This window comes from Populus euphratica, unplaced genomic scaffold (genome assembly GCF_000495115.2).
Source record: "Populus euphratica unplaced genomic scaffold, PopEup_1.0 scaffold4.1, whole genome shotgun sequence".
Lineage (NCBI taxonomy): Eukaryota > Viridiplantae > Streptophyta > Magnoliopsida > Malpighiales > Salicaceae > Populus > Populus euphratica.
Genome location: NW_011499859.1, coordinates 1,847,666 through 1,859,441, shown reverse-complemented (window position 1 = coordinate 1,859,441; position 11,776 = coordinate 1,847,666). Strand labels below are relative to the sequence as shown.

General features: G+C 32.8%; 1 protein-coding gene across 2 annotated transcripts; it reads right to left on the bottom strand.

The window, feature by feature from the left end:
* Nucleotides 1–1,939: 1,939 nt before the first annotated feature.
* LOC105124329 (RING/U-box superfamily protein) lies at nt 1,940–9,948 on the bottom strand. 2 transcript variants are annotated; one of them, XM_011024311.1, is made up of 16 exons: nt 9,641–9,948; nt 9,298–9,370; nt 8,450–8,515; nt 7,854–7,919; nt 7,685–7,767; nt 7,025–7,076; nt 6,864–6,935; nt 5,987–6,054; nt 5,868–5,916; nt 5,694–5,778; nt 5,509–5,610; nt 5,330–5,381; nt 4,918–4,969; nt 4,256–4,372; nt 3,298–4,155; nt 1,940–2,979 (listed from the first exon to the last, which is right to left on the bottom strand). In XM_011024311.1, exons 1-16 carry the CDS (start codon nt 9,844–9,846, stop codon nt 2,248–2,250), a joined length of 2,733 nt encoding a protein of 910 aa, XP_011022613.1. In that variant the 5' UTR covers nt 9,847–9,948; the 3' UTR covers nt 1,940–2,247. The 2 variants fall into 2 exon arrangements, with proteins under 2 accessions (XP_011022613.1, XP_011022612.1); XM_011024310.1 differs by having other exon boundaries at nt 1,954–2,976; nt 3,277–4,155; nt 9,641–9,946.
* Between the last annotated feature and the right edge of the window lie 1,828 nt (nt 9,949–11,776).

The following is an 11,776-nucleotide window of genomic DNA, read 5'->3' as shown; positions in this document are numbered from 1 at the left end:
AAAAATTTAAAGTCTAATAATTTACTGTTAAATAATAAACTTAAAAAAATAAATATCTAAAAAAATTTAAGTAAATCCAAATTAACTACACTATCCTGCAAGTCGAAATATAAAATTAGAATAATACCATAAAAAAATTTAATAAATTTTAAAATTCAAGTTATGATATTCAATAATAAAAATTTAAACAAAATCCTCGTATTAAATTGAAATAATAATTAAAATTAAAATCCAATCAGAACAATTATAATATAAAAATTAAATCAAAAAAGATAATCAAGGACTGAAAAAGTAATCATACACTGAATGACTCAATTAGCAAACAAGAAAAGGAGTGAAAGAGTTTTAAAACTACAAGGGTATCAAAGTGCTTGCGTCCTTGTCAAATTATGGAATGCAATGGAGCAGTAGCCTACAAATTATGCCTTTATAGTTCAAGTACAATACAACTAAAAAGACATACAGCAAATAAAATAGTGTACAAAAGACTTACCTGCATAATCTCTTGATCCAATCTGTAACCTCAAGCAATCACGCAGTCACCCAGGTTATAGTTCCCTGGAGGAATCTTTCACCGTATGAAGCCACCTGGCCTGACTTCAACGTGATTGGAGTTAAATCTACTGAATTTAATAATTTATTTATTTATTTTACTAGGATAAAAAAAACAAAAAATTCAACAATAAAATTAAAAGAAAATGAATTAAAGGGAAAAAAATCGTAAAATGACTTCATTTTTTTTAAAAAAATATTAACATGGTGAATAATAAAGTAAACTAGTTCAATTTAAGTTAATCTATTATACCCACAATCTAGATTATAAAATTATAATAATTATATAAAATAAAATTTTGAACAAATTAACTTCATAAAAAAAAAACACATCATGAAAATAAATTTAAAATAAATTAAATGTTTGCAAAAATATTTCAATATGCCAAAAAAATTTAAAATATTATAACAGTAATATATTGAATTCACATATTTATTCTGACATAACTTAATAAATTTATGACGTAAATCATGAATTTAAATAAATTTTAAAAATTTATTTTATATTTAAAATAAAATATTTAAAAAAAAACTAGACGTATATCAATCTAGTGGCCAAGTGTATCTAGGTCTTTCAAAAAAAAACTTAAGTCATTATGCTTTGGCTTAGTTTTTATTTTTATCTATTAAGAAAGGATGGAATTTAAAAAAAAAATATAAACATACAAGATGTCATCTATCTACCTAGATTTCAGTTGTTATTATGATAGTAAAAAAATCTAAGGTTTATTTTATTTTTTGTTTTGTTTAAAATAACTATTTTCAACTTATTTTATTATAAAAACAACTTATAAACACTTTTTAGAATATCTTGAAACCAGTGGATCAACCTAATAAATCAATAAAAAGGTCAATAATTAAAGGGATAGATTTTCTATTATATGAATAGAAAGAGGGACTAAACTAATCTTTTCATATAAAATTTGAAGCTGACATTTATTTTACCTATTTTTTCATTTTGATGCTTTATCTTTTAATTTTACCTTTTCAAAAAAAAAAAAGAGAAGCAATTAGATATTAATTTGGTTTTAAAATAGTGCAATTAAGTAAAAAATAGTTTCATGACCAAAATAAAATTTTAAAAAAATATATTGCTTCAACTCACTACAATTTATAAAAAAAAATACACAGTAAAACCACCTCGTGTCTTAGTTTTCTTTATAGCAAAACTAGTTTGTGTTAACTGGAGACCCTAATTTTTTTAAATGTAAAAAAAACCTTCCATATCTAAGAGAATGTTGTGGCATTATTATTAAAGCCAAATATGTAATTATTTTGAATATATTTTTTTCGCGTCTCTTGTTTGACACAACATAGAAACAGATGCTCCTCCAATACTTATCCTCACGACCTGCACCAGCCCCACGCGCTGAGCCATGACATGGAATCACTATTGAAAGATTAAAAAAATACATTAATATACTTTCCCTATTCATATTGACATTCCGTAAAAAATCCCAAATTCTTTTGGTGTTAAGGTAATATCATTAAACATGGTATTGCCATCCTAGAAGGATCCTAAATTAGTTATGTTCGACTGAACAATATAAAACCCCACTAGAAACTAAGTTCAATCCTGTATCCACGCACGTGGAGTTCAGATTTCTACGAGGCCCTAATACAGAACAACTGTGTGAAGCAAAACTCAGCCATACGCTTCATATACATGTTAAGTTAGCAAATCAGTGGATAATATTATGGTAGAGTACTGGAGCTTCCATTTGAAATGGCAGATCCAGACACAGGACTACTTTGTGCCTGTGGAACTTGGGCATTTCTTGCAAAGAGAAACTGCAGGTGAGGTGGCATACTAGACTGGGATGGGGGTAAGTTTGGTGGTGGTCTTGGGGTTTGAGTTTGTTGGGTAGGCTGAACCATGAACTCTTTAAGAGCAGCAGAATAAGCTCGACCTGAGAGACTTCCACGCATTCGACCTGTTGGTCGCCAATTCTGTTCTGATGCCAAATCCACCAGACCCTCAGTGCCAGAAACTGCTGGCAATGCTCCTCCAGCATTCCCTCTCTGCTCAGTTGCTGGCGCTCTAATCCCATCAGCACTAGTAAGATATGATGCCCCTGCTCCAGATGTTTGAATTTGAACTGGCACTGAAGGTGGCTGTCTAGCCCTCTGGGCAACAAGCTGAGCAGCAACCATCAACCTACTTTGTTGGCTATTTGTTGCACCTGCTGAGTTTCCAACTTGTGCAGCCCCTTGCTGGGTCAGAGCTGGTGCCAGAGGCAAAGATGATCGGACTACATTTGGAGAGTGGCTCCTTGATTGGGGCACTCGAAGAGGTTGCTGATATAGTAAGTTGGGTGAAGATGCTCTGTGAGCGCCAGCCAATTGACTCGAACTAGGGAGGGTAACAGCCTGTTGTTGAGCTGATTGACCATGCATAAATGGATGGTCTTGCAGATTCCAGTTCTGTGAGAGAATTAGACAAACAATAAAGCTGAAAAGGTTATGAAAGAAATCAGAACAAAATGCTCTCAAGCACACAAATATACAGAAGATAAAATCCAATGGCTCAATTAGCCAACATGGAAGAGGAAACTCAAAGGCACATATAAACAATGCAATTTGTCAACCTGTTTGGTCAAGCACACAACAAATTAAATGAACTTGTGGTCTGATAATGCCAGCTCACTTCTATTGTGGCAGACACATGCATTGCCATATATAAACAGGTAATGAAGTATAGAAGGCAACCGAAGCATATCTCACCTGCGCAGAAGAGTTATGCTGCGAAGAAGATGAATTCATGTTAAGGGATCTTGCAAATTGCTGCTGCCTGTCCATATTACCAGAGACTGAGCTAAGACCATTTGCAGCTTCTGGTAGAGTACCATGAGAAGAAAGGGAGGCCCCACTGGAAATTGCAGGATTTGGAGTTCTTGATCTTTGTTGTGGAGCTGGTGTTTGTGGTCGAGCTGGGAGGGCCTGAACTGCTATTGGAGACCTGTTGACATGATATATTGGTGGCAATGTACCATACTCACCATTGGCAACTGAATTCACAAATTTTTGCTGCAGCGACTGTAAATAACTTGAAGCAGATAGCTGATTATGCATCACTGAGGTGGTGGTATTCCCATAACCCCCAACATCACAGTTAAGTGCAGGAGAAACAGAATCAGTTATCACAGGAGATGTCATAAAAGTGGTAGTAGAGGGCTCAGAGAAGCCATTCACCATTTGTGCATCTGATGCAGAACTGGACCAGTAAGGACTGGACCAAAATTCATCCGCTAGAGTAGAAAAGTTTCGACTAGGTGCATTTGTGTTAACCAATTGTGATGGCATGGTTGGAATTGGATTAGTATCGACAGGATGGTTTTGAAGAGTAGCCAGAAAAGGTTTCCTGTCTTCAGCATCAATATTGTCCTTGCCATTTATATCATCATCATCTACTGTGAGATCCATAACCACGGGAAGGGCTCTCATGGAAGTCATAGATTCTACCTGCTCCGGCATGCTCTTATCACAATGCAAAGTCCTTTCTTGTGTCTGATCTACTTTATTGTCACTTTCTGAGATGGCCTTCAATGATCCATCAGCAGAGATAATCACAACACTGCAATGGTCTCCCACTTCTCTCAGAACCTACAGAACAAATCAAAATAATAATAATAATAAGAGAGAAAAATGTGTCAGGTTTATTAATGAAGGATAAGCATATAGCAGTTCCAACCCCACAACTTGCCTTAACCATGTTTTGATCAATTCGGATATCTGTATAGCAGACATGCTGATTACAATGTGGACAGCGCCAAGATGGTCTTCGTGTATTTATATCGACGAAGTTACTAAAATCAAAACACTAAGGCACACAAAAAGCAGTGAGCAAGGAAAATATTCAAAAAACAAGGAAAACATGAAATAGCAACAATTGAAAATGACAAGTCAGTGGACATTAAAAGTAACCATTTCTTATATTCTATTGTATTTTCCATAATATTGCATAGTTACTTAGTCCTCTATAAAACTACTAGAATAATCTAAAATATTCTGCCTAGTTTCAAAATTATGCTCCAACTTCCCAGAAACAGTTTTGTAGCAAAGTAAGCATTTTTACGCCTTAAACAAGGTTTTCCAAGCAAATAAAAACAGTACATTTTAGCTTGTACAGTTTAGCCAAATGCTTTAATGCAGACGACTAGGGATTTGCAGAACCTTGTATCACAATGCTCCAGGGTCCCATAATGATACAAGTTGGGAATGTTGAGAAATCACAGCCTTACTTGAAACAATACCACGTGTTCCAAACACTAATATCCATCATGCTGTTATGTTGACAATGCAAATGAGACAACTATTTGCAACAAGCATCAGCAATCAACAGTTGATAATAGATAGTTCGCTCACCTGAAGATGTCTGCATGAATGCCCTTTGACAGGAGTTCTGATTCGTGTGTAGCTGTATGAGATGAAAAATCAGTTGATCAGGACAAGGGTAATTTTTGGCCCCTAAAGACAAACAGCAACATGCTGCCATAATGACTTATACCTGATTTGTTATTCATAAAAAAATAAGACATAATAGCAAACCCAAAATCTATTAGCAGTAACTTACGCATTACTTTAATTAAGATTCATACAAGTTAAACCATCACTTCTCTCAATAACTTAAATCAATCTTAATACTAGCAAGTTACAACAAATCGCTTCAAATTCTCCCAGTGAGAGAAAACATCTAAAGTAACCACAAACTTTTATTCAGAGAAGCAGAATAAGAAATTATCACTGCATTTATCACAAGCAAAGTACCATAGCATACCTTATGGGACAATTAAGAGAGATACGTGATGGTCCCTCAATTATGTCAGAATCTAAGACAGAATAAGAAGAGACAACAAATGAAAGATCAAATAACACCACAAAAACAATTGTAAAACCATTCTAGACCTAAAAGAAAAATTAATATCTTCTGTTTTCTTCTTTCCACTATCAGCATACCTGGATCTAGTTCAGCTGCAGAAGGGTGAACATAATCTTGTAGGACAGGAGTTTCAGGTTTTGGTTCCACACTCATGAAGGCGACAGCTATAACATAATGGCCTAGAAAGCTACAATGTCAGACAAAGGTCACTCTAATAAACCATGAACATTCAAGAAATAGAAGGACGTGTGCTCGAGCATGCCTTTAAACTGGCCAACAGCTTGAAGAAGATTTGTTCCATATTTAAGCATTCCAGTAACGTTGGTTGGCATCTGTGGTCCGGTATCCTGATTTGAAAAGAAAAATCATCATAAAGCTATCAAATCCAGCAACTGCATATGTCAAAATCCAAAATGTTTTAAGAGGAATTACACACCATTATAACATTAGTTCTCCTCTCTACTCCCTTTCCGTTTAAGAGAAAGCTACAGAAAAGGTTATCAGAATTTAATAAAGCAACAGAAACTAAGAAAGAAGCAAAAAAATGATGCATACTTCACTTCTTGCGGAGTTACAATACAGGTAGATGTCTCTGTATTATCTGTCTGTGCTACAAATAACCACTGCGAGCCACAGGATAAAACAAAATATGAGTGAGAAGTTGAATGAATTTGACGATCAAACATTCCATTCTGAGAGTGAAAGTACTAGAGCAACAGTAACAGTGCAAACAAATAATAATAACAGCATGTAATTAACTCAGTCAGGATCAGCTGCCATTTACTTTAATATGGTTTTGACTTTTGACATTCCCCAGCTGAGGTTAACTTGCAGCATGCTAGTACTGAGGCTACAAATTTACCAATTTATGGCTGAAATCTATTTTCCATGGTCCTGGTGACCCTGGACAAAGCAGAGATACAAATGTCTACATTGCCTAAAGCTCAATTATTAAGAAATGTGATATTTGGGAACCTTCTTCCCTCAATTCAACTTGCCTGAGGTTCCCCAAGTAGGGTATTCCAACAAGACAAAGTACCACCCATGGAACAGAGGATTGAAACTATAGAGCACCAAGAACAAAGGCCAAATTGCACATAGAAGGGGAGATGCTTTGACTAATTTAGATAAGCCAACAAAATAAGAGTCAGCATCAATCAGACCACAAAACAAAATCGCAATTAAGTCAAACAGAAAAGAGGTTTCCAGCAGTCAAGCCAGTTGTTACGTAATAAGCCATTCATTAAGCAGGAACATTGACAACTTGAGCAAACAGGGCACTAATGCAGAGACAGAGCAAATTCTAAATAGAACATGTGTGAATTAAGAAGATCAGATGCATATTCAATTTAAATACCACTCATCCCAAATATTACAATGCAAACTCACCTTAGACCAGTAAAAAGTTTTAAACAAAATAAAGGATGCTTACTATTTTGTCCTCGGTCAAATTTCTTGTCGTCTTTGAAATATGAAAATCAATCACGTGTGCACCAAATCCAGGCTACAACACACAAAACAAAAGGAAAGAAAACATCAACAAAAGGATTTTTCAGCTGCTGAAGATATAAAAGAAAACGGGAAAGAAACTACCTTGACTTCTAGAGAAACAATTATCTGACCCATCTTCATTAGTGGATAGAACCTGCGAGAGAAAGGGGGGGATTTCAAATATTATCTCGAGACATCCAAAGCTAAAAAATTCAAAGCAAAGGCCATCTTGATAGATTTCATATGATCCCCCCTCAACCAACGTAACAATTCAATTGGCACAGCAACTATAGAGCCCATTTGGTGGCTGAAACCAGGGGCACATCTTGACAAATGTATGGTGACAATAGGTTTGTGAAATGCAAGCCAAAATTCCATCTCTACCACTTTTATACTAGATTTTCTATAAAGGAAGCCAAGATTTCTAGCTATGATTCCTTTTTAACCATTCTACTTCGCATTTTATTTTTGCACAAGAAATTCTCATTTATTGAAGTTACCAAGCAGGCCAAAGTTGGCAAGAAAAAAAATAATATAGGATCAACCATCAATAATGAGAGCTCATAAAATGTTAATTGCCTACATAAAGATCATGGGAAAGTCATTTCATGTGGTGTGTTGATCTCAAAAAAATGTGAAACATGAAAGTCGAAAATCATTAAGCAGAAATTACTTGTAAAACTGGAATTGGAAAACTCAGTATGAAAAGGTTGTAAAACAGAAAAGGAAAAGGAAAAGAAGAGGAATTACAAAACCTTTTACCTGGACATGATTGTTGAGATAATGGAAAGAGAATCAGTTGTCCCAGCATTAATATCTCCAGGAGTGCAAAAGACTTTCCCTATCTGAAACAGGCAGTGAAAGATGATAATTAGCAACATCTAAGCAAATCACATCACATATAGCACAAAAACAAAGAAAATTATAGCACCTCGGTGGCAAGAGTAACAAGTTCTTGAGTTTCTTTCTCTTGAAACCATCCAACCATGCAAGCATTCTACCACATGAAGACAGAGAAAGTGAGAATGATCACATGAACCTCAGTATAATTTATATTGGATGACTATAACAGCACAATGTACGGGCCTCAGAGAGAAAAATAAAAAACCTTTCAAAACAGAAGGGAGAGGAAAAGAGGAAAAGAAATGATCAAACATAAGAATTTTTTAGCTGTCATAAAATACAATTAGCATGAGCATTCATTTGAAGAATGCAGGAAGATGGCACAAAAATGACCAAGCAATGCTCCAGAAGACAAAAAGGGAATCAATGGGGAAACCTTTATGTAACATTAGATAAGAAAAAGCATTCATGCCACATTCAAGTGTTCACAAGAATTCTCCTCTGACACCCCAAACAAGAGATCCAGTAATGATTAACTGAACCCATCCATCCATTTTTCTGATTTAATGAAGGAAACCACATAAAATAAAAGTCCAGCTGTATAGCCCAAAACAACATGCAACAGAAGATGAGGAACGTTTGTGAAAATGCTTTAAACAAGCTACAGAAGTATTGCTGAGATACCTTAACAGAAGCCATCAGAACCATAATAGCTGCTTGCAAGAAAACATCATTTTTACGTTGGCAAACCTGCATAGCAGATGAGAATAAATATAAGATGATACTTTTCTCCATAGCAGATTTTTTTAAAGCTGAAAATAGAATAGTTTATTGATAAAGAGGGAGTGGATCTAACATGACAAGTTATCCTCCGAGACAATGAAAAAGAAATAAGATAACAGGTTTTGTCAGTCCAGCTGAATATTGTCTATGGAAACTCCATAATATGCCAAAAAGCTATTCTATGCTATGGCGTTTCGTACAAGGAACGATAACAGCATTCCACTCCATCCAGTTGCCCCAAATAACCACAAACAATGCACAATGCACAATGCACAATTTCAAAAACTTTTGCATTTTTTTACCTCTCCCAAACACAAGAAATTCACCATCAAACTCTGTCATGTTAGGCTCTAACAAAGACACCCAAAACAGAAAAAGAACTAATCCAACATGTCCCGAGCTAATGGAAAAATGCAGAAGAGTTAATGCATCTCCTATTATCATAAAGATTTAAATATAAAGAAGTATGAATGAAGATTGCTTTAGGTCAAAAGTAGCACAGATTATGGAACACATTACCCACATTCTGACCATCCTAACTGCACTTGCCAACTAAGCCAACATAGATGATCTTGAGAACAAAATCAACAAAACATCTGTCGTATGAAAAATCCAAGAAGCTTGACAAAAATACGGGTGATCCATTCAAAAATAGAAGGGTGTTGCATTATTACCCAAAATATAAAATTATGCAATTGATAACAGAATACATAAAAAGGGAACAATAATAAGAGTACGAAACAACTCACTTGTTTCAATAAAAAAGGTAATTCTTGAGCTTTCAGCAGAGTCTCATTGTTCGCAACTGCAAAATCAATCCCTCTGTATTCCCCGAAAAAAAAAATTAATAATAATCTAATCAACACCAGCAAGTGTCAAAAAAATACACACAAAAGGAAAAAAGCAGAATTAATCAAATTTAATTCCGAAATGCTCGCAGCTTCGCCAGACCGAGAAACACTTATAATGTTAAATTATAAACTCTAGCTAACTAAACAAGCAAAACTTAACACTGAAATTAAAACCGAGGATCGAATAAAAACCTAGATGAATAAAATTTTCGTGTAGCTGATAATGAGAAGATGAATTTACCGAGCAAGAGAGAGGCAAAGGCCGAAGAACTCCGTAGGGTTACTGTCAAAGCCAGGTTGTATATGCAAAGATAATCGCTCCGCTACAGCATGAACTCTAAACGAGTTCGCTAGCGACGCCGACATCTGCTGCCCGGCCGCTCCGATCGTCACCCCCTCCGCTGCTTGAGGTGTCGGCATCATCGTTCCGGCCATCATTCCGGCCATTATATTTCACGCGCGCCCCTTATCTCTCACCGTGAGAAGGTACGGACGGTTATTCTGTTGCTGGGGGATTTTTTTTATAGAGCAGTAGAGGCAATTTTTTATGTGAATAGTTACGGTTTTTGGGAGTTAGTTTTACCTTTAATATTTTTTTATTTAAATTAATTTTTTTTATATTTGTAGATGATAGTTACGGTTTTTGGGAGTTAGTTTTACCTTTAATATTTTTTTTATTTAAATTAATTTTTTTATATTTGTAGATCAAGATAAAAAATATATATAATTTTTTAATTGAAAAAATATTAAAAATATATATTTTTATTTTAACATTAAAAGTGAATTAAAAAAATAATAATTTTTAAATAAAAAAAATATTATAAATAAAATATTGTAGCCTTTTCATCCTTTTTAATTTTTGAATTGGAATAAAAGGATAAAATTAGTTTTGAGGTTAGTTACTAATTTGCTTGAGTCTATATATTTGGTATTATAATAATTATTATTTTTTAAAGTATTTTTTATTTAAAAATACAATAAAATAATATATTTTTTATTTTTAAAAAAAAAATTGATATCATATATTAGAATTATCTGAAATGATAAAAAAATAATTTCAAGCAAAATAAAAAACAAATTTTAAAATATAAAAATAAATGTATCTGAAATGATAAAAAAATAATTTCAAGTAAAATATAAAAAAATATAAAAATAAATAAGCTCTAAAATAATAAATAATAAAGATGATTGTGTCAAGTTGCAGAAAAGAAAGTAGATAACAAGGTGTCTGGATTAAGTATTTGTTTTTGCTTCATAACAACATGTTTAGATTTAAAGTGGTTTTTAAATTATTTTTCATATAAAAAATATGTATTTTTAGGTGTTTTTAATATTTTTTATTTATTGATATGAAAAATAAAATAAATTTAAAAAAAAAACATTTATGAAATTAAATTGAATTAGCAACCTCAACTGGTTTGTCCTTAATTCAAAAATTGAAAAACAATTTCATTACCTTACATAATTTAATTCCACGTAATTTGAATTCAGTTGATAATTTATTATAATTATTATGTTTAAAATAAAATATTAAACTATGAAATTAAATTTAATTATATTATTTGAAATATTTATGAAATTAAATTGAATTAGCAACCTCAACTGGTTTGTCCTTAATTCAAAAATTATTTTTTTTATTAATATAAAAATAGAATCCATAAATTATTTTATGATAAGTTATAATACATGATATAATCAAAATAACATGCAATATTAACTTGCATGATGTACAAAATATTAGAAACAAATGATTATTATTAAACACAACATCTTATTATTTCTTTTAGTATTAAAGATATTCTCCACCAATTTTCATATAATTTTCACACAATAGAACTATTTCATCTACTTTCAAATAAAATACTCGCCATTATATATAACTTTATTGTCTTGATATCATAATAAGCCCAATTAAGAAATTGTCTTTTATTTCCATGGCTTCGCTTCTCTCCTCCTTTTTTTCTCCACTGCCACTTTAAGGATAAATTGGGAACTCCTACTAAACAATAATATGATGCAGGCAATTTTCTCGAGCCAAAAAATCAAAGTTTTTATTTAAGAAAAGAAAGAGATAGTAAAAAGGAGTTGTAGGGTTTTTGAGAGGGAAAAAAAAGAATATTTTTGGAAGAGTAATTTTTAATTTGAATTATTGTGGCAAATTAGAGGACCCCTCTTATTTACTTTTACTTATTTTTTAGGATCTGAATTTCATTTAGAATTCATATTAATACCTTCTAAACACAAAAACTAATTTAACTTTTGAAATTTAATATAATTTCAAGAGTTTTAGAAAACCCGTTAAAATATATTATACATCATAATATCAAATATATTCGGTCATCAATTACAAATTATTACGTGGCGGTGTATTAATTTA